Source organism: Vespa mandarinia, chromosome 14 (genome assembly GCF_050613455.1).
Source record: "Vespa mandarinia isolate Hongniang chromosome 14, ASM5061345v1, whole genome shotgun sequence".
Classification (NCBI taxonomy): Eukaryota; Metazoa; Arthropoda; class Insecta; order Hymenoptera; family Vespidae; genus Vespa; species Vespa mandarinia.
In genome coordinates, this window is record NC_140823.1 from 178,126 (window position 1) to 198,048 (window position 19,923).

Genomic DNA, 19,923 nt, shown 5'->3' on the forward strand with positions numbered 1-19,923 from the left:
TGATATATTTATACATATATATATATATATATATATATATATATATATATAATTTATTTAGTTTACCTAAGTAAATATATATATATATATATATATGTAATATATATATGTAAAGAAAGTATACTTTCTTAAGTTAGATTTGCCGCGCTTCTCATGTCCCGCCCTTCTATTGTCTTTTGTTATCTACAAGTCGAGCCATTAAGATTTGGAAGAGAAACGGGCATTAGGAAATAGAACTTAGACGAGAGAAGTAGGACGAGAGATCACTAAGAAATTTTGTAAAAAAAATAGTAAATAAAATTTAAATAGTGAATAATAAGCGTAAATTGTCGTTTCTTTGTTCACAGGTAAGACTGTAAATAGTAAATATTCGCCAATTAATAAATAAAGATTTATAATCCTTTGTTCACATAGAAACATATTTTCGTTTATCATCTCACCTAATAAATTCGAGATATCATGAAACGACAATTTACGTTTATTATTCACTATTTTGAATGAAAGTCCTGAGTAAAGATCCACAACTAAAAGAAACATGGTTGAAGTAGAAAAATAAAGACCTGCCAGAGAAAAATAAAAAAGAAATCTTAGAATCATATATAATTACACTGAATTGTCCAAAATAAACCTTGAGATACTACCACTGCTATCAGATATTGCTAAAAAAAGAGACCAGCACTTCTTGGTCACTCAGAAATATGTCAGTACCATTATATGGGCGTTAGTGGCTTCTAGTTTCTATTTTAATAGATCCCCCGAAAACCGGCCTAGATGAGGATATATTTATGGATTATATCAATCACGCTGGGCAGATACTAACGGATCTCTTTCTTCAAGAGATTAAAGCACGAAAATCATTTATTACATCACAGCTAAACAAAAGTATTAAACCAGTGATAGACTCGATGGTTTCCAATGAATAGTTGTACGAGAACAAGCTCAAAGAAATGGTTATAGATGCAAAAAAGATAGAGAAGGCTTGTGCTGAGATTAAGAAAGCCCCATCGAAAACAGCAGTAAAGTTTCGAAGTCAGAGAAACTCGAAATACCCACCGGCGAATTACCATCCGATAGGTCAACAACAGAAACACCTGTTAAAATTCAAATCAAAGACGTACAGAGCCCCACGAAATCTGCCCGGAACATTAATCCGGAAGACAATCCACTCATCATCGAGGAAGTAGTAAAAGTACTTAAAACAGCAAGTCGTTTATGAAACTTTCCCTGTGTATGAATCATCCTCTTTCTGTCCGCGGAAATGTTGAAATCTTAAAGGTATGCGGATGTGACTTTTCATCTTATTATAAAAGGATTGTTATCGTTCGCAACAACCCTTTCGATTGCATACTTTTATGATCTAGCAACTTTTCGAATTGATAATAAATTCCTCTAATAATCATCGATTTTTGATCTCTTAGAGAAATCATTAAAGTGATTTTTGATTTCTCGCAGAGTATCTTACTTTTATTTTCTCTTTTGTTTTTTCTTTTTTGCTTTCTTTCTTTTCTTTATTCTTTCTTTTTTCCTTTGTCCTCGAAGAGACTTCACGAAGTAAAAGCGGGAAAAGAATCAATGTAGGAGTGGAGCGAAGATAATTTTCATTTTATTGGGAATAGATCAAGAACGAGAGAGATATAAATTCGAACAAAACTGATGCGCGCCAGCGTAACTTATAAAGGCATTGTCTTGGGAATCAAAGCGGAATGAGGAAGAGAAAAAGAGAAAGAATGAGAGAGAGAGAGAGAGAAAGAGAGAGTCAGTGATGTGAGAATGACGATGATGAGAAGAGTAGGAGGGTATGGCGGGAATAGAGATAGCGTAAATTCCATCGAGGAAGTAAACGCGCGCATAGATAGGTACATAACGTAATAGGCGACAACAGAAGGAGATGCTTTAGCAAACTATGCATATATACATGAAATGAAGGAGGGTATCCGTTGCCGTCGCGGCGCGCTCACTCCGTCAAAACTGCTGTTTGCCAATTTTGAACTTTGCTGCAGCAGTCCGTGGGAAATGTATCTAGGATAGATAGATGAAGTGTTAATATCCAATTTGGCAATCACAGCGCGACGATATTTTCCTCCGCCATCTTTTTCCTACCTCCCCTCTTATTCTCCTTCTCCCTCTTTCTCTCTCTCTCTCTCTGTCTCTCTCTTTCTCTCTCAGAGACACACACACAGTGTCTCTTTCTTTCTATCTTCCTCATTATCTATCTATCTATCCAGAAAGGGATAGTAGTAACAACTCGATAGGATGGCTATCAAGGAGGGATGGCGGAGGAGCTCGTTCAGAAACGATGCTCGGAAAGGTTAAGAGGACACTGAGCTTGATGCCCAATTAGTTATTAAACGAGTGGGTATTCACGAGTTATAAAATCAATAAGGATATCCGTTTGTAGTGTATTCTGTAAGAAGTGCTATTTACTAGAGATGAAATATGGACCGATTAAGACGGAGAAGGAAAGATAGGATGATAAAGAGGGAGAGAGAGAGAGAGAGAGAGAGAGAGAGATGGTAAAATATTCCCCTCTTTCAATATCGGCCTGAGAGAAAAGAGAGAAAGAAAAAGTCGAGACTCTCCCTTTTTCTCTTTCTCTTTCTCTTTTTCCCACTTCTTACTATATCTTTCTTTTGATCTCTTTTATTGATTCGCCACACACCCGCAAATTCCTTATCCAGCCGTATTCAGTCCTTGCATATTTATCTTGCCCATAATTCCTACTTCTCAGGTTGGGCAATCCTTCACTTTGGTTGTCTCACTACCAATATTGAAAGTGACCGAAAGAGAGAAAGAGTAGAAAAAAAAGACATAGGGAGGGAGAGTATGAAAGAAAGAAAGAACATCAGGTCGTCACCTATCGATTGAGTTTTCTTTTTGAGCGCTGCTTTTATTTGGCATTATCCTATGGAAAAGAAAAGAAAGAAATTTTCATGGGAAAACTCATTTACGACGTAAAAAGTTGCTTTGTCTCGAAACATTCATAGCGATGTTCTTTCTTAGATGTTGATTGATACAAAAAGAAAATCTGTTGTACGGCATAGAAAATGTGTCGTCGCTGTCTCCCTCGCCACGATCTTTTAATGACCAAATATTTCTGTAAATTTTTCGCCAAGATTTTTCACTTTCGTGTCAACGTGCATTAGAAAGTAATAAAATCGTAAAAATACGAATAAATTTCTCAATTATTCGATATAGAAAATTATTGATATTTATTCCGACGGGTAGATGTTTACACTATTTAATTTGGAAATCGTGTTTTCATTCTTTTCATTATTCTTGTAGTTATCAGTTATAAAACATTGTTTATGACTTTTACAATTTCTAGAGGAAATTGATCACTACAAACTAACTTATTTCTTTTAGCAACATCTTCAGTTTATTCTCCCTCTACTGCAAACTGCAAATTAAAAAATCATTGAATAATGAATTAAGCATCACGGAAGTATAATTACATTAATATCTTTATCTCATACACTGCCTTATTCGAATTCACTACATAAGACTTCACGAATCACGTTTTTGAGAAACCTGAAGACACAGAAGTTTCTATTGTTGATGTATTGAGTGAACTTTCAATCATAATCTCGCTCACCATCTTCTAAAATAACAGGATGAGTTTTGTTCTACCTATTTCCTTAGTTTTTTTATTTATTTCAACATTCCTTTAACTCTTGTCATTGTCAAATATAATAAGTAATAACAATCGAAACATGACCAAGTTATAACGGGAAAAATTGCATTCGTATCATAAACAGGAAGAATATTTCTGCTCAATCGTCGATTAAATTACCAAAATAAATAAGTAAAACAAAACCAAAATAAACATTGCAAAGATATAATTTTTAAAATAAAAAATCAAGGTTAACTTATTAAATGGCACCACATAACCTTTGTCTAGGTGATATCGTAGATGAAATCTACTTAAATTCAATGATGTATGAAAAGGGTACGTTTGTTTAATAATTTGTTCAATAATTCATGAAAATCGTTTTGAATTTAATAATTATCCTTATGAATGCGTAAGTCAATCACTATCATTAGTAAGAAATACTTTTTCGTAGAATATAAATAGTAACCTCTTTGACAATATATAATCGCAGCAAACAAAATACTAACTTATCATGAGCGTACATGCCACAGATAGTGTGCGCATCGATATGCGATGATCAACCATATGGCGATGAAGTGACCAGTGGAAAAACATCGTACGACACAGGATCCAATTTGAAACAAAAGAAGCCCGCCTGAAATCTCGCTCCTTGATCTGTAAGCGATAGCGATATTTCCTAATTATCAAAGATAATTTCTTAGAAGGGAAGATTCCAGATCCGCAAATTTAGGAGATTATGAAACTTTAGAAATATGTAAAGTTTATATAGGTATGTATTACGTAATTTAATTTTCCTGCTAATACTCACTCCATGGGGATAATGAAAATTATCCATTTTTCGATTTTATATTATAACTGGTATACCGTAAGAGATAGAGAACACAGTCTAAGATAAAAGTTTTTTCTTTTAAATAGAACTAAAATTTGACGAAATACATATCATTTATTTATATGGTTGGACAAAAGTTATAAACGTAATTATTAATAATTTCTTCTAAAATTAATTTTTTCATGTGAGGTCAATCTGATTAATGAAAGTACAGAATGTTTTATAAAAAAAACTAAAAGTCATTAAACTTTCGATTCAATCGAAAATAAGATACTTTTTCACATAATTGTATAGTTTTAAATCAAAATATTACTTAATCTCTTGGAACGACATATTTCAAAACGATTTTGACATATCGACTTCATTGGATGCGGAATCTGACATTATTTTTGGCCCAGCATAGTTGTTCGATGTATTTCCAATGTCCACAGATTTTTCACAGTAGTTATTGTCTTCCGTAAATTGAGGAAAATGAAGTTGCTCGTTTGGCTCTATTTGTTTATATATATTGTGTCAATAGAATTCAAACAATTAAGACTATTCATTACCTCTGGTTTTTATCAAGGATTAAAACATCAATAAACATCAAGGAGAACAGCCATAATTCTTGACCGATTTTGATGAACAAGATGTCATTTTAAAGACGAAGATATAATCTACGGTATATTGGTTTCAAATTTTTTAAAAAGGTTTTTATAAACTATTCTCGAAGAATACCATTTTTAATACGATTTATTTTTGAAGGAAAAACAGATTTTTCATGGGTTTGAAACCAACACACTGTAGATTAAACTTTTGTCTTTAAAATGAGACCTCGTTCATTAAAATTGATTAGGATTTACTTCTGTTCTCATTCATGGTATAAATGCTGACATTTTTCGCGAAGAAAAAGTTTAATACTGTTTCGTTCCTCGAAATATTTGGCAAAAGAGATGAAGTTCGTAGCCCTATTACTGATTTTCATATACATGCTGGAATGACGTATGTTTTATGTCCATGAAGTAACGATCGGCTGGTTGGTTCTGTGCATAAATAGCTGATGCTTAGATTTTTTAAACATTTTCGAATGTAAAGAAAAACTTGCATGGGGAAGTTATGATAAATGACTCAATCATTTTAATAATTTTTTAGTCAGATAATTTTATGGTAAAAATAAGGAACTACGTATTCAATTATTTATGTCAAAGAATCTGAGTTTAAAATATTGTTAAATTTTGGAAAAATTTATAGTTTCTTTTAGACTTTGAGAACTAAAAAGAGAAATTCTATATGTAATGTATAGTATATTGATAATTTTATAGTTCTAAGTTCAAAGCTAACATGGCTTTAATTATTTTATGATATTTTTATTATGGTATCGATCTAAAAGAAAATAATGAACAAATTTACTCTTTTTTTCTTATTTGATAATTGATTTTCCTTATTAGATAGTGAGGTGTTGTTATTCAACCTTTTATACTTATTTTCTCTACTGATGGCTGACGTGAATTTCACGGTGATCTGTGCTAGATAGGACACATCAGCAATATAATTTTGTTCGATGGCAAATACATATAAAGTATACACATTTGTCCATTATTTTTTCAAAATTAATAATTAGTGAATATTTATATTATATATTATTTTTAATAAAGATCAAAATATGAGTTGTTTTCGACATCATGAGATTTTTGTCCCAGTGGCATTTTGTTATGGTTCTCACTGTAGTTGTTCATTTCATATTATTACTATTATTACTATGATTACTAAGATAATAATATGTAATTTAGTTATACAATTACAAAAACAATAAAAAGAAGAAGAAACAATAGGATGAACTTATATTATATACATCGTGGAACAAACGATGATGGTAATGTATGATAATAAAAGAAGGAAAAATGTATTATTTTATGTGGTGGTTTGAAACGTGAATTCTCAACAAATCGTGTTATTGATAATTTCGACGCATGATCGCCTACCTAATACAAACATATTTGAAGAAAAGTACGAAACGTTAATATTGTTTTCTTTCCATATGTTTCTCTTTGCTTACATACTTATGATCGCTATGCATTTGTTTCCACACGGTTTCTTACTCACGATCAGTCGAAACTAATTGTTTTTACTTTAATATCCTTGTCAATAAATGATATGAGTATAATGGTTGTCCAGCGCATAAATCGTTTATTACAAGAGAAAAATTATATCGGAATTACAATGGTCGCGGTCATGCAATATGTTAATCTGCTCTATCGCCTAACATAATTATTTTAAATTCTTTCATATGGAGTCTTCTCGAAAGAAAAATATGTCAAGTGCAGTCAGAGATAGTTAAAGGTTGCCAGGTTTATTTAATAACAGTAATTACGATGCCATATAGATATTATTTGCAAGGTAATTAGTCGGAATAATTGAATGATAAACAAATTTTTCAAAAAAATCAGTGCCAAAATTTATTATAACTTCCATTAGAATGATTTTCTTTCCCATCATTACAACTATTCTATAAAATAAATATATATTATTTCTCGATACCTAAAGTAATAAACATCTCTTAATTTGCACATAAAATAAATACGTATATGTTAATTTTTGATATTTAATATCTATTCACGTATAAATTATTGATAGCGCTGTACATCTTTTTGATACTAAGATGTATTCTATGTATGAAAAAAATCTCATTATCGATTTACGACTAAGATGATTTTACGGGTGTCTTTTTTTAATCTTAATGTCTTTTATGACCAATTCGCAACTTAGATTATTTATCAAGTAATCGATTCTCGATTAATCTGTGTCAGCGATTCTGTATAAATATTTGATTTGTGATAGCATCGTTTTCCTGTCTCGGAACTTATTCCTGAAGAAAGATTTGCCGTGTTTTTTCGCAGACACTGGATCGACATTTTGCTATTGCGGACACCTTTCGGTTCTCCAAAGCAAGTAAGATTGCTTTAGTGAATTGTTTTGTCGATTGACCATGACTAAAATGGTGCGGGATACGATATTACTGAGACGACGATTCCAGAACTTTTTCTTGCTAAAATCTGACGAAAATAATAGGCCCTGTTTAGATTAATCGATCGTCTAAACCCGCAATAAATTCTTCTAATCAATAGGCTAAATATTCTCATATTTTGGTATTTAACGCGATTCATTAGTTTGTCATTATCCCTACTTCAAAAATCTCTGTATTTAGAATGTTCGTTGTCGGAAACAACCAAGGACTTTCATCTTAAAAATCATCGATATTTTTCATAGTCTAAGACTATCTATAAATAATCATCATTTTGAACATTAGGAAGAGTTCTGTACAAATATCTGAAACAATAACAATATTAAACAATTTTTATTTTATACTTCGAATCATGAAACGTTATCTGATGTACGATCTGATGTAATGCGAGTAGTTGCTATATAATACGTCATTTCGTGGAGTTGATTGTTTTGTTTACTATCAAGCTGCTGAGAAGGGGCATAAATTTTCGATTGAATAATACAACAAATTCAAATCATCAGTTCAATTCAAATCATCCATTTCGTTCTATTCTAACAATCTCAAATTTATTATAAGAAACGAAAGCTTTTAAAATAGATACGCATATAATCACCATCTACGTGCTCTCTCTCTCTTTCTCTCTCTCTCTCTCTCTCTCTCTCTCTTTCTCTCACTCTCTCTCTCTATCTCTCTCTCTCTCTCTTCCTCTCTATCTTTCTGTCACTCTCTCTCTCTCTCGTTTTCTCTTCCTCTCTGCCTTTCTCTTACATTTATTAAATACATGCGCACGTACGTATAAACGTATAAAGTGCATTGGAGTGTGCAATCAAGATGAAATACGAGTATATCGTACAGAAATGATTACCGAAAATATGCATAGATGGAGAGTTACCATCAATTTATCTAAATCTATGTAACATTCTTTATATACACTTCACACATAAACTTTATATAAACTCCAAATATATTTGTAATTGGTGATAGATAGAAAAAATCATGTGGAATTTGTCAAAAACAATATTGATAAATTGATAGCCGGAAATAGTTTAAGGTTGGTCAAATTGATGATCCAATGCTATTTATTTGTAGAAAATATATTTTGTACTATATTATTTATTATTTATTATTATTGTTGAGATAATCAAAAACAAGTCTTGATTTGATAAAATTTACATATTTTGGTATATGTAATACCAAACTATGTAAATTTACTACTAATACTAATGGATACGTGATTAAGCATTCGTATTCGTTTAAGGAGTTTTCTGAAGAATCAGAGAAAATATATTGAAACGATTTTTCCTTGAAAATTACAAAATCTTGCCGTAAATTAACTGGAAAAGATAGACAGATTGACCGAAAAGATTGAATGACTCAAATAGAACAAAATTTATTTGCCGGAAATTTTCATGCATTAAGAAAGTGAAACTAAAAAATTTGGTTTCTTTTTTGTGTAATCAGGATGTTGATAATGTAGTAAGTATATTTTGTAGAAGTAAGTAAACCAAAAATTATTGTTAATTAAAGGAAAATTATACACTTTATTAAAACAAAGAAAAATAAATAAATAATTAATATTGTCGTTCCACAAAAAGAGTTTATAATTAATTTTTGACAGGTCGGAATATATTAAGGAAATATATCGTTATTTCGTCATCTCCATCATTTCGAATTTATTTAAAATGTAGAATTAACTACAAACGTGGAGATAACTATAGTTATTTAATTACTTCCAGATAGTCATTTTTATATTATTATTTTCAATGTTATTATCATTACTTTTGAAAAATCTGTCTTATTTGTGTTTTACGTATTTCTGCTTTGATTTATGATTATATCGTTTAATATAAATTCTCTTGTTTAAATAATAATATCTCTTAATATTAAATATATTTATAATAAAATTACTTTGATGATAATAATAATAAAAATATTCACTATTATATTATAAAATATTTATTTAGAATACAACGAAATTTTTAATAAACGATATAATGATAAAACAATGTAAAAATACATAAGTAATGAATAAGATCAAGTTTGTAATAATAATAATGTGAAATTACAAACTGTTTGTGTCGCAATATCCTGCTATTGGATAAATAGAATAAGTAAAAAGTCTTGACGAAGTTAATTTTTATCATTTCTACGAATAGAACTAAACGTCAAGCAAATGTATATGTATATATTACTTCATCTCATTTAATTTTTATTAATCCCGTTTAAGCGGTTCATGATTAATCACCATTGCAATTTCATCGTTTTCTAACATCGTGGCATGATTGCCGTCAATAACATGTACTTCTACTTTGCCTTCAGTTATCTGAAAATAACAGTACTTTATAATAGATTAATGTTATATAGATTATTTTTTAGAGTACTTTATAATAGATTAGTGTTATATTAATGATATATAAAAATTTTTAAAACTTACTTTCTGTAATCCATAATCATACGAGATATGTTTTACAGACGATAACATCGGTTTAAACAATATGATCGGTGTTCTTATATATGGTATTGGTTCTGGATTATATTTCATAATTGCATGCAGTCTTACATAAAATGAAAGGATGGCGTTTTTTTGATCCCGTTCCAAATATAATTGCTTGTGTATGGGAGACAATACATTAAAGAATGCATTTACTTTCTCATCCCACGTTTTGGATTTTTCCAATTCAAGTACAAACTAGAAAGTAACGTTTTGAAATTCGTTTGACAAAAGCAAGAAATAGAAAAACGATGACAAACCTGTTCAATATTAACAGATGTTAATGTTTTCGCAATAATAACAAAAACTTTGTTTTGTAGCTCTTCCTCCGATGACGATTGAAACTGTTCGTTTACAAGTTCCTTCATTAGTTGAGGAGCACCGTCTATCAAAATTAACCGGCCTTTAAATCCTTTGGTTTCTAATTGTCGCGTGAGTTCAATTGTTATAAGCGATCCGAATGAGTACCCCACTAAAGTAAAATCTTTTCGATCTTTAAGTTTCTCTAATATATGCTGTAATATGTAAAGTTACATACCATTTTAATACAACAGATTGAATAATATTTAATTTAATCAAATATATCTTTAGTAAAAGAGTATACCGGTAGAAATAAATGGGCCATTTCTTCTATAGTTTCTAATTCATACTTTATCCCAAGTTGGAAACAAGTCGCTGGCGACTTAATTTTCGATTCTAATGTTTTGAAAATGATACCATAGCCTTCAATACCTGGAATGAAGAATATCTCGCTCCGACCTTCCTCTGGTTTAGTTTTAAGGGGCACAATTAGATCGGAGGAAAGTTTTTCGCCGAACAATTGCAACAACATATTCGTACCAAATAATATTTTGTCGGTAGCAATTTTAATACGATTACTATCACCTGATAGCTTGTTGTTCATTTTCATAAGTTTGGCAAAGCTTAAGCTGCGAATGTCCTCCGCGTTGAGATATATTTCATACTCGCGCTCTAAAGTTTGTTTTATTTCTATACCCATCATAGAATCCATTCCAAGTTCAGACAAGGAAGTATGTGGATTGAAACTATTCAAGTCTTTAATACCTATACTCAAGAAATTATTATTTAAATAAGATAAAGACAGTAAAAGCGAGCGAAAAAAATAAAATTATTAAATTTAGCGATAAGCATGAATTAAGCGAAACTTACACATAATTTTTAACACACTATTTACGACATTTTCCTCATTGTCGGCACCTAATCGTTTTTCAGCGACTATCATACTAGCAACTATAGGTTTATCCTGTACCAAAAATCGATTCATTTCTTTTAAACATGATGTTATTTTTTGTTGTAAAGTACCGCCAATAACAAGTTCTTTATCGTCATCCTGCATGTCCGCGACAAGACCGACGTCTCCAATAGCTCCCCATTGAATAGCTAATCCAGGCAAACCCTCTTCTACTCTCTTTTCGCATATTCTTTCCATAACGGAATTAGCCATACCATAATTTGTTTGCCCAGCGTTTCCTCTTCCGCACGAGACGGAAGAGAAGACTACGAAATGCCGAAGATTTGGACAAAGCTTTCTAGTAACTTCGTCCAAACGTTTCGTTGCCCAGGCTTTTCCCTTGAAACATTCTTCAAAAGTTTTCATCGTTTGGTTACTACAAATACAATCTTTCAAAGACACCGCGAGGTTAAATATACCATCGATGGGACCTTGATCTATTGCTGATTTTACTACAAGCTCGCAGTCTTCTTGTTTAGCCGCATCGAGACCGACAAGGATCTTAATATTCACGCCGTATGATTCCCATCTCTTGATTCTCATTTGTTGATAACCATTCTTTATGCCATTTCGCGAAGTAATGACAATATTTGTAGCATTTCGAAGAACCAACCAATCGATTAATTCTAACCCAAAACCACCCAAGCCGCCAATAATTATATAGCTTTTGTTTGGGTAGCATGTATAATAAGGTTCAGCCAAGATCGGTGTATTCAGTGGTTTATCTTCTTCGCGTATTTTTATTAGAATCTACGAAATTCAAGATGAATTTCGAGTTATAATTTAAGATAGTACAAATAAATGAATATTAAAACAACAATCACAACTTACTTTTCCAATATGTTTACCAGCAGCCATGAATCTAAAGGCTTTCTCTACTTGATCTCTGCCGAAGATTGTTCTTACAATCGGTTTGATTGCATTTTCCTTAAGGAGTTTGTTTACTTTTGAACTTATTTCATTTCTGATTCCGTCCTTGGTAACTATAATTTGATCTAACATTATAGCATGAAAACTGATCTCCTTCGTAAAGGCATCGATGTCTAGCGGATTATTTGCAGCTAAATCAAACTTTCCAATTTCTAAAAATCGTCCTCTATAGGCTAAACAACGCAGAGATGCTAAAAGTTTTTCTTCCGCTAAAGAATTTAGAACTATATCTACACCTCTACCGTCGGTTTCTTGCAAAATCATTTGTTCGAAGCTAGTATCTCTAGAATTTCCAATATGATTATCGTCGATACTGGGAAATGTTTCTTTAATGAAATTACGTTTTTCAGGTGTACCAACTGTAGTAAATATTTCACAGCCTTCGTGAAGAGCTAAGGTAATCGCGGCTTGGCCAACACCACCAGCACCAGAGTGGATGAGTATTCTATCACCTTTTTTCATTTCTCCGTTAATATAAAGTGCAGCAACACATGTGGAATATACGCATGGTACTGTCGCTGCATCGTCCAAACTCCAACTTTCAGGTACGGTCCAAGAAAAAATTTTGTCCATTTGGCAAAGATTTGATATGCATCTGAAAGAATATTATTCATTTTATTTTCCTTCATTTTCTATTATTCTCGATTATTTTCACGATTAAATCGCAATCTTATGATTTTTAATTAGCTCACTTGTTTGGATTAATTCCCATAATACGTCGACCACCAGTACTGATTCCGCTATATTCAAATCCAAGTACGTTGTCAACATTTTTTCTGTTCTGCTGAAACACATCTAATCCAATTTTACCTGTTGCCAACATCACGTCCTTAAAGTTCAACGATGCATAATGGATACGAACAAGATCTTCCTTTTGATAGTCTTTCGTAATTGGTCCTTCGAGCCATCTTAATGAACTTAAATCTCCGCGTGACTGTTAAAAAGTGTTATTGCACAAATTTTATTGTATTATTTCATGATATTTAAGAAAATTGGGTGAAATGTTCTTACATACCAACTGATTAACAATGGCATGATACATAAGCTTTGGTTCACCGGATGGAAGTAGTTGATGTCTATATGATCCCCATACGTTTCCTGGTCGTAAAACATTGATGACAAGATCGGTTTCGAGTTGTTCCGAATAAAGGGACAATTCTAAAGAAAATTTCGGCGCTTTAAGATCCTGAATTAGAACAGCTCGAAAGATTTTGCCTCCAGGTTCTTTTTGTAAGCAATTAATGAATCCTAAGAGGCCAGATTCAAAGTTTCTTTCCTCAAAAAGTATCACCCTCATGTTATCTTCTTGTGTTTCATTGGCAAGCACATTTTGTACTTCTTTCAACCAGTTAAATTCATTGCTCCTAACATTAATAAATTGAGTATATTTCGAAATTTTCTTGATCTTCCTTAATAATATCCACGATTCCTCTGAAGTACGTTTCTCCAAAACTATACCTAATTGAAATTCCTTTAAAATAGAAAAGTCCAATGTTATATTTTCTTTTTCGCGCGATAAAAGGAAAGCTCCATCTTTTGTAGATTTTAAAAGTTGTTTTAAACTGTCCTTTTTTTCATTGGTTAATAAACAACATCCAACTGCTAATATCGCTACATCATCTGTTCGTAATTTTGTTGATTCTAAAATTTCAACATTTTTAAGAATATCTTCTTCGTCAAATTTCTTTGGTGGTGCAAATAAATTAATGCTTGCTTGAATCGAAGGTAAATTGGCTAGAATGTCTCTGAACAATGGAGAAACAAGTTTCTCTGCAGATATATTGTCATTATCCTCAACGAGTTCTATTGTTTTCACTTTCATCATTGGTATATTCTCAAGAGTAATATGCATAGATAACGTTAATATTTCGCGTAATGACATTTCCCTTCTGTCACGATAAGCAATGAATTTATGTTCTTCGATAATTGGATCACTGACAGGTTTCTTCCGAACAATCTCACTGGCCCTAATATTATGAATTTCCACACCCTCTGTTACAATCACATCAATATCCTCAAATAATTGTACAGGTACATCTGAAATAATATTATTGAATATAAAGGAATTTGCTATATAGATTCACTTTGAATTAAAAGTAAGTATTTACATTTTTTATTGGTTGTCAAACTTTGCAGATATCGTTGATGAGCTTTAGTATCTATTATCAATTTTCGAATTCCAGTCGGTACGAATAAACCTCGGGTATCTAAAGCGAGTATTTTCATCTGCAATATGTTATCCAGGAATGCTACCCAATTTTTTTTCCACTCGATATGTCCTTTTTTTCCTGAAACTGAGGCACTGTTTAAACTTCGAAAGAGGCCGCTATATTGGTAACCACGTAGCTTCAACTCTTTATAGATATCTTTCTCATCTAATTCTTCCTTCTCATTGCTAGCATTTGCTTTGAGTAGATCAAGGGGTATTTTCTCTTGTAACAAGTTTGTTGCAATACGAATCAATCCAGTAACAATAGCAAGACCACCTTCGACCACTTCGAAATTACCACTTCCTGTTCGTTAGTAGATTGACATATGTTAAATTCTCAGTAGAACAATATATAAATACAAGTTGTGGAAAGTACCTTTTTGAATCATGATTATCATTTCAATTTTGCCTTCTTTCGGAATGGTGGTAGCTCGATTAAACTTTACATTTTCTATGACAACAGATACTTCACTGTACAATTGTCCCATCATCATGCCGAAAGTTTCCCAAACCAAACATAAATATCCTGTAGCTGGAAACAAATTTCTGCCATCGACCACGTGCCCAATAACGTACTGATATGCTTCATAATCGATAGATATTTGAAATATTCGTTCGCCAGAATCAATTCTCTCTTGTCTATTGTAATCTGCCACAAACCAGTCGTCTGAATGTTTCCATCTAAACACATAATAACGTTGAATTTTTATATTACATTCAGAAGAAATAATTATTAGCCTTTTTCGTTCTCTATATCCTCGTAATACTTACTTAATAAGTGGTGATATCATTGGAGTACCTCGACTGACCGGATATTCTACGTGTGGATATAATTTAGCAAGATCAAGCTGTATACCGCTGTTATAAATCTTCCCTAATGCTTGCAGAAAAATGATCACGTTATCTTTATCATTTAGATGATTTAATGCAATATTCCTGACGGTTGGTTGCAATGATTTTCTTAAAGTAGCTTGTAGTAGATTTTGCGATCCAATTTCAATCGTGACAACATTGTTCGGAATCAGAGCTAATGATTCTGCAAAGAGTACAGGATTCAACAGGTTATTGGTGTGATACTCAGCTGACGAGAGTTTTGCGGCTGATGTCGACCACGCGTTTCGTGGCACCGATGTACTGAGCCATTTTTCACTTCGTGCCTTCGCTACTGGTATCACTTTCTTTAAATATACAAAAAGTTTCGATCCAACTGCTGCCATATATCGGCTATGATAAGGTATATTATTGCACGCTACCTCTTCCACGATAACTTCAGTTGCCTTCCAAATACAAACACATTCAAAAAAATCAATTTAATAGTAGGGAATATTTTTATTGGTAAGATCCTGATTATCTTCAAACGAACCTGTAATTTTTTAACGAATTTCTTCACAGAATCGGTCGGTCCGCTAACAGTTGTACTTTTAGTTCCATTGTGACATGCGATGTCGATATCAACAGGACAGCAATTTTTCAGATCTTCATAGGAAAGCCCTACCGTTGCCATAGAACCATGAGATATTTCTGTTTCCATCAAGGCAATTGCTCGCGAATATGCTGCTAATATCATTTCCTCTGCTGTAAAACATCCATCTGCGTAGGCACAACCAAGTTCACCAACGGAATGTCCGATGATGTAATCTGGCACTACACCTACGGAAGTTAGAAGATCTACCAAGCCGATCTGTAAAGATTTTTTCCTTTTGTTAGAACTTATCGAACGTATGCACTTCTCCCAAATAAATAAATAATTGTCGATATTACCTGAACTGCAGCAATTCCGACGATCGAATGCAAGATATTGTCGAACATGCTATTATCTTTTTCAGTTAAAATTTTATAAATATTCAATTTATACTGTTTTAATATAGCGTCGCATTTCTCTATAGCTTTAGCAAATATAGGGAATCTCATTAGACTTTGACCTGTAAATTACAAATTCTACGTTCCAGTACATTTGATCGCAATGGTTATTATTTCCATAGTTACGAAGAAATAATAGAACAAAAATTTCCGTACCTGTACCAGAACAGTGCGATCCCATTCCAGAAAAAACAAATAATATTGGTTTTTTGATACCAGAATAATTTTCAATTTCTATCAATTTTTCGTCAGACGATTTAGAACTAGTTATCGTGTATCCTCGACATAAATGACTTAATGTTTCTTTGAGATGAATATCATGAAGGAGACGAATAAATTCGTCATCTATCGGTCGATTATCGATCTACGTAATAAGATGTTGAAATTGTATTGCTCTATATTACTGTAGAATAAACAAGTATTATATCTTTATGTTTTCCATTTAAAAGAACATTTCACCTACATCATTTAATATGGTTACAACTGCTTCTTCGGTACGTCCAGAAACAATTACGGGTCTTGGCAAATCGTCATCTGACAATCCTTTATTGACCTTTGCTTTTTGATTTGATTTAAGTAAGACGTGAGCATTAGCACCACCAAAGCCGAAAGAGTTAATGGATATGTATTCCCCATCAAGTGGAGATGTTTCGGTAACAGTCATGATTCTCCCTTCTGTAAAAGCTTTTACGTCTTTGCGTAGTCGATTAAGATTGATATTTGGTGGTATTAGGCCTGACTCCATCGATATTATCGCCTGTAATATATCAAAGAAACGAAGCTGGACGAATAATTGTCTCGTCTTATACTTCAAAATATGTTTACCTTAGCAATGGAGCACATTCCACTGGCTGGTTCGGTATGACCCAAATTTGATTTGATAGAACCGACTTTAAGAGGATTGTTTCTGTTTTTTGTGAAAATCTGATCTATAGCATTTATTTCTTCAGGATCACCTACTTTAGTTCCTGTACCATGAGCTTCGATGTAATTTATACAAGCTGTTGGTACACCGCATTCATCGTAGAATTCTTTCAAAAGAGTACTCTGAATTTGACTAGAAGGAAATGTTATTCCCTGTTCCTTATAACCATCGCAATTTGTTTTCGCATGAATAACTGTTGCATAGATTCTTTTAGCATTTTTTCCTTTTTGCAGAAGTGCAACAACTACGGCTTCGCTGCGCACGTAACCATCTGCATCTTCGTCGAAACACTTGCAACGACCATCCTCAGACAATATTCCTGTTAGAGAGGTACAAAATGGAATAATTGTTTAATACTCTCATGATAATTCGAGAAAAAAGGAAAAATGCTTCAAGAGAATATCATAATTAATACCTAAACGTTTAAATTGCAAAGTTACAAATGGATGAAGGCAAAGATTTGATCCAGCGACGATCGCGTAATCGCATTGTCCGTTATTTATAGCTCTATATGCGTGTTCCATCGCAAATAGACTTGAGCTGCACGCGGAATCGATGCTATATGTTGGTCCAGTGACACCCAACCAATGCGAAATTCTGTTGGCCATAAAAGCTTTGCTACAGCTTATGATACCAAAGCCATTTACCTACAATTAAAAAGACGTATTATACGGCTTATCCGACCATAGTAGTAATTTTATATAAGTAATCCATCTATAAACTTATCGTTTGATCGATTCCCCTACTTGGAGTTTGTCGTAGAACCAAGTTTTCTCGGTGTCGGAGAAACATGAACCTAAGAATACACCTGTCCTCGTTCCACGAAGATCTTTTGGATGAATTCCAGCATCTACAATAGCTTCATAAGTATGTTCGAACAATATTCTGCCCATAGGATACATAGTATGTGCTTCTTTAAAGTCGACGTCAAAAAATAATGCATCGAATTTCTCAATATTGTTAATTTTCACCGTTCGTCGTGGAATTTCTGAATGCTCTAATAAAAGATAAAGATAGAAAAATATTAATATTGTTTAATGGTTACGTTGTTAAATAAAATAGATTATATACGTATAATCGATACCTGTATTTATTCCGTTATCTGTGATACAATCTTTGCGATTAAAAATATTATCTTTCAATTCATACAAATTGTTGGATTTTGGAAATCTACCAGCGATTCCGGAAATAACAACTTCTTCGCCTGGTTCTTGATCGGCATATTTGAAAAATTTGTACGATTCCTCTTGCTCCTTAAACTCATTCATGACGTTATGATATTTTACATTCGTTTGTCTGAAATAGAAATTGGACACGAACTGAAATTGTTAACGAAGAATTCTTCGTTTTAATAATGCTATCCCTCTCCATGAAATTCGTTATATCACGTCACGTATTATAAGTTCTTGTATTTTTCCGTTCTACTTATTCAAATGAAGATACATTTTTAACCGACCTTAATGAATTTATTTATTCTTTTTATACTAATTAGGTACGTCATGGTCAATGAAAGAGCACTGTTCAATATTGAAACGATAAAGTTAAACAGTAAAATATATGTATATACATATATATACACATATATATATACAGACACAGGAACACAAAATATTTATATACCTACGCGTGCGCTTACATAAACACTCATATAAAGCTATATCTGTTCCAAATGTCCTTACTTTTCATATCTAATACTGAACCAAATACTACAAACATATATTATACTTTGTTTATCTTGTATTCCTTTATTAAGTTAATACATTATATATAAAACCATATTTTGTAATATATACTTATAAATATATACGAAATAAAATAAGTAAAGACAAATCAATATTATCTAACGAGTTTTCTTTAATACAAAAATTTTACCTTCTCCGTATAATCTTTTTGTTATCTAAAATTTAACATGTCCTATAACAATAAAGAGAGCAAAAGTAAAAATAATAAATAAACTTTAGTAGCGGTTTACTTTGATACCCGAATAATAAATAATTAATGGTGAATATATAATTTAAATAAGTATCATGCACGCTACGTAGCTTTGAGATATATGCATAATGAAGAAAAATAGTACGAAGTGATAAAGGAACAATAGACGCATAATTTAAGACTATTCATGAACTTTTGTTCAATGTGTGTGTAAATAGAGCATCAAGTATGGAAAAAATATGAATTACTAATCAATTAGGAAACGCTGTCTTTGTCATACTATCGTATCATTGTATAAGTTTGTTTTATTATTTCCCTCTCACTGTTCCATAACAATCAGTTTTATGTGAATAGAATATACTGTTAGTAGACTGCGAACAGACCCTTTTCAGTCTCTCTTAAGTATATCTTTCGTTGATGGTAGCGTGCGTCTCGCAGTAATCCGTCCTAGTAAGACGTCGATACGCATTTGGTTTACGATAAATGCGTAGAAAATAATACATATAATTAACACATATATGAATTAGTATATAAATCTGTGACAAAAATAAGAATTTGTCCAATATTTTCTTAAATAGTTAGTGAATAATTATATATTATATTAATTATAATAAACGCATAACAATCATTAAGTAATAAGAAAAAGAGAAACGATAGCGGACGAAAACAAAAGAAACGTTTCATACTTTTCTTCAGATGAGTTTGTATTAGACTGTTGATCATGTGACGAAATTATCAAGGACATGATTTGTTGAGAATTCACACGTCAAACTACCATATAAAAGGATACATTTTTCTTACTATTATTATCATAAATTATCGTCATCATATGTGTTATGATGTATATAATGTAAATATATTTTCTGTTTCTTCTTCTTTTTACTTGCTACATTATTACTTTT

General features: G+C 32.0%; 1 protein-coding gene across 1 annotated transcript; it reads right to left on the bottom strand.

Moving 5' to 3' along the window:
• Positions 1-8,943: 8,943 nt before the first annotated feature.
• Positions 8,944-18,424, bottom strand: LOC118449629 (fatty acid synthase-like). The gene is made up of 19 exons (XM_035884429.2): positions 18,174-18,424; positions 17,836-18,086; positions 17,505-17,736; positions 16,990-17,408; positions 16,628-16,921; positions 16,321-16,528; positions 16,066-16,226; positions 15,668-15,985; positions 15,076-15,581; positions 14,681-14,985; positions 14,204-14,608; positions 13,111-14,132; positions 12,788-13,029; positions 11,997-12,690; positions 11,084-11,915; positions 10,518-10,978; positions 10,174-10,428; positions 9,857-10,111; positions 8,944-9,745 (listed from the first exon to the last, which is right to left on the bottom strand). Exons 1-19 carry the CDS (start codon positions 18,355-18,357, stop codon positions 9,635-9,637), a joined length of 7,155 nt encoding a protein of 2,384 aa, XP_035740322.2. The 5' UTR covers positions 18,358-18,424; the 3' UTR covers positions 8,944-9,634.
• Positions 18,425-19,923: the final 1,499 nt, after the last annotated feature.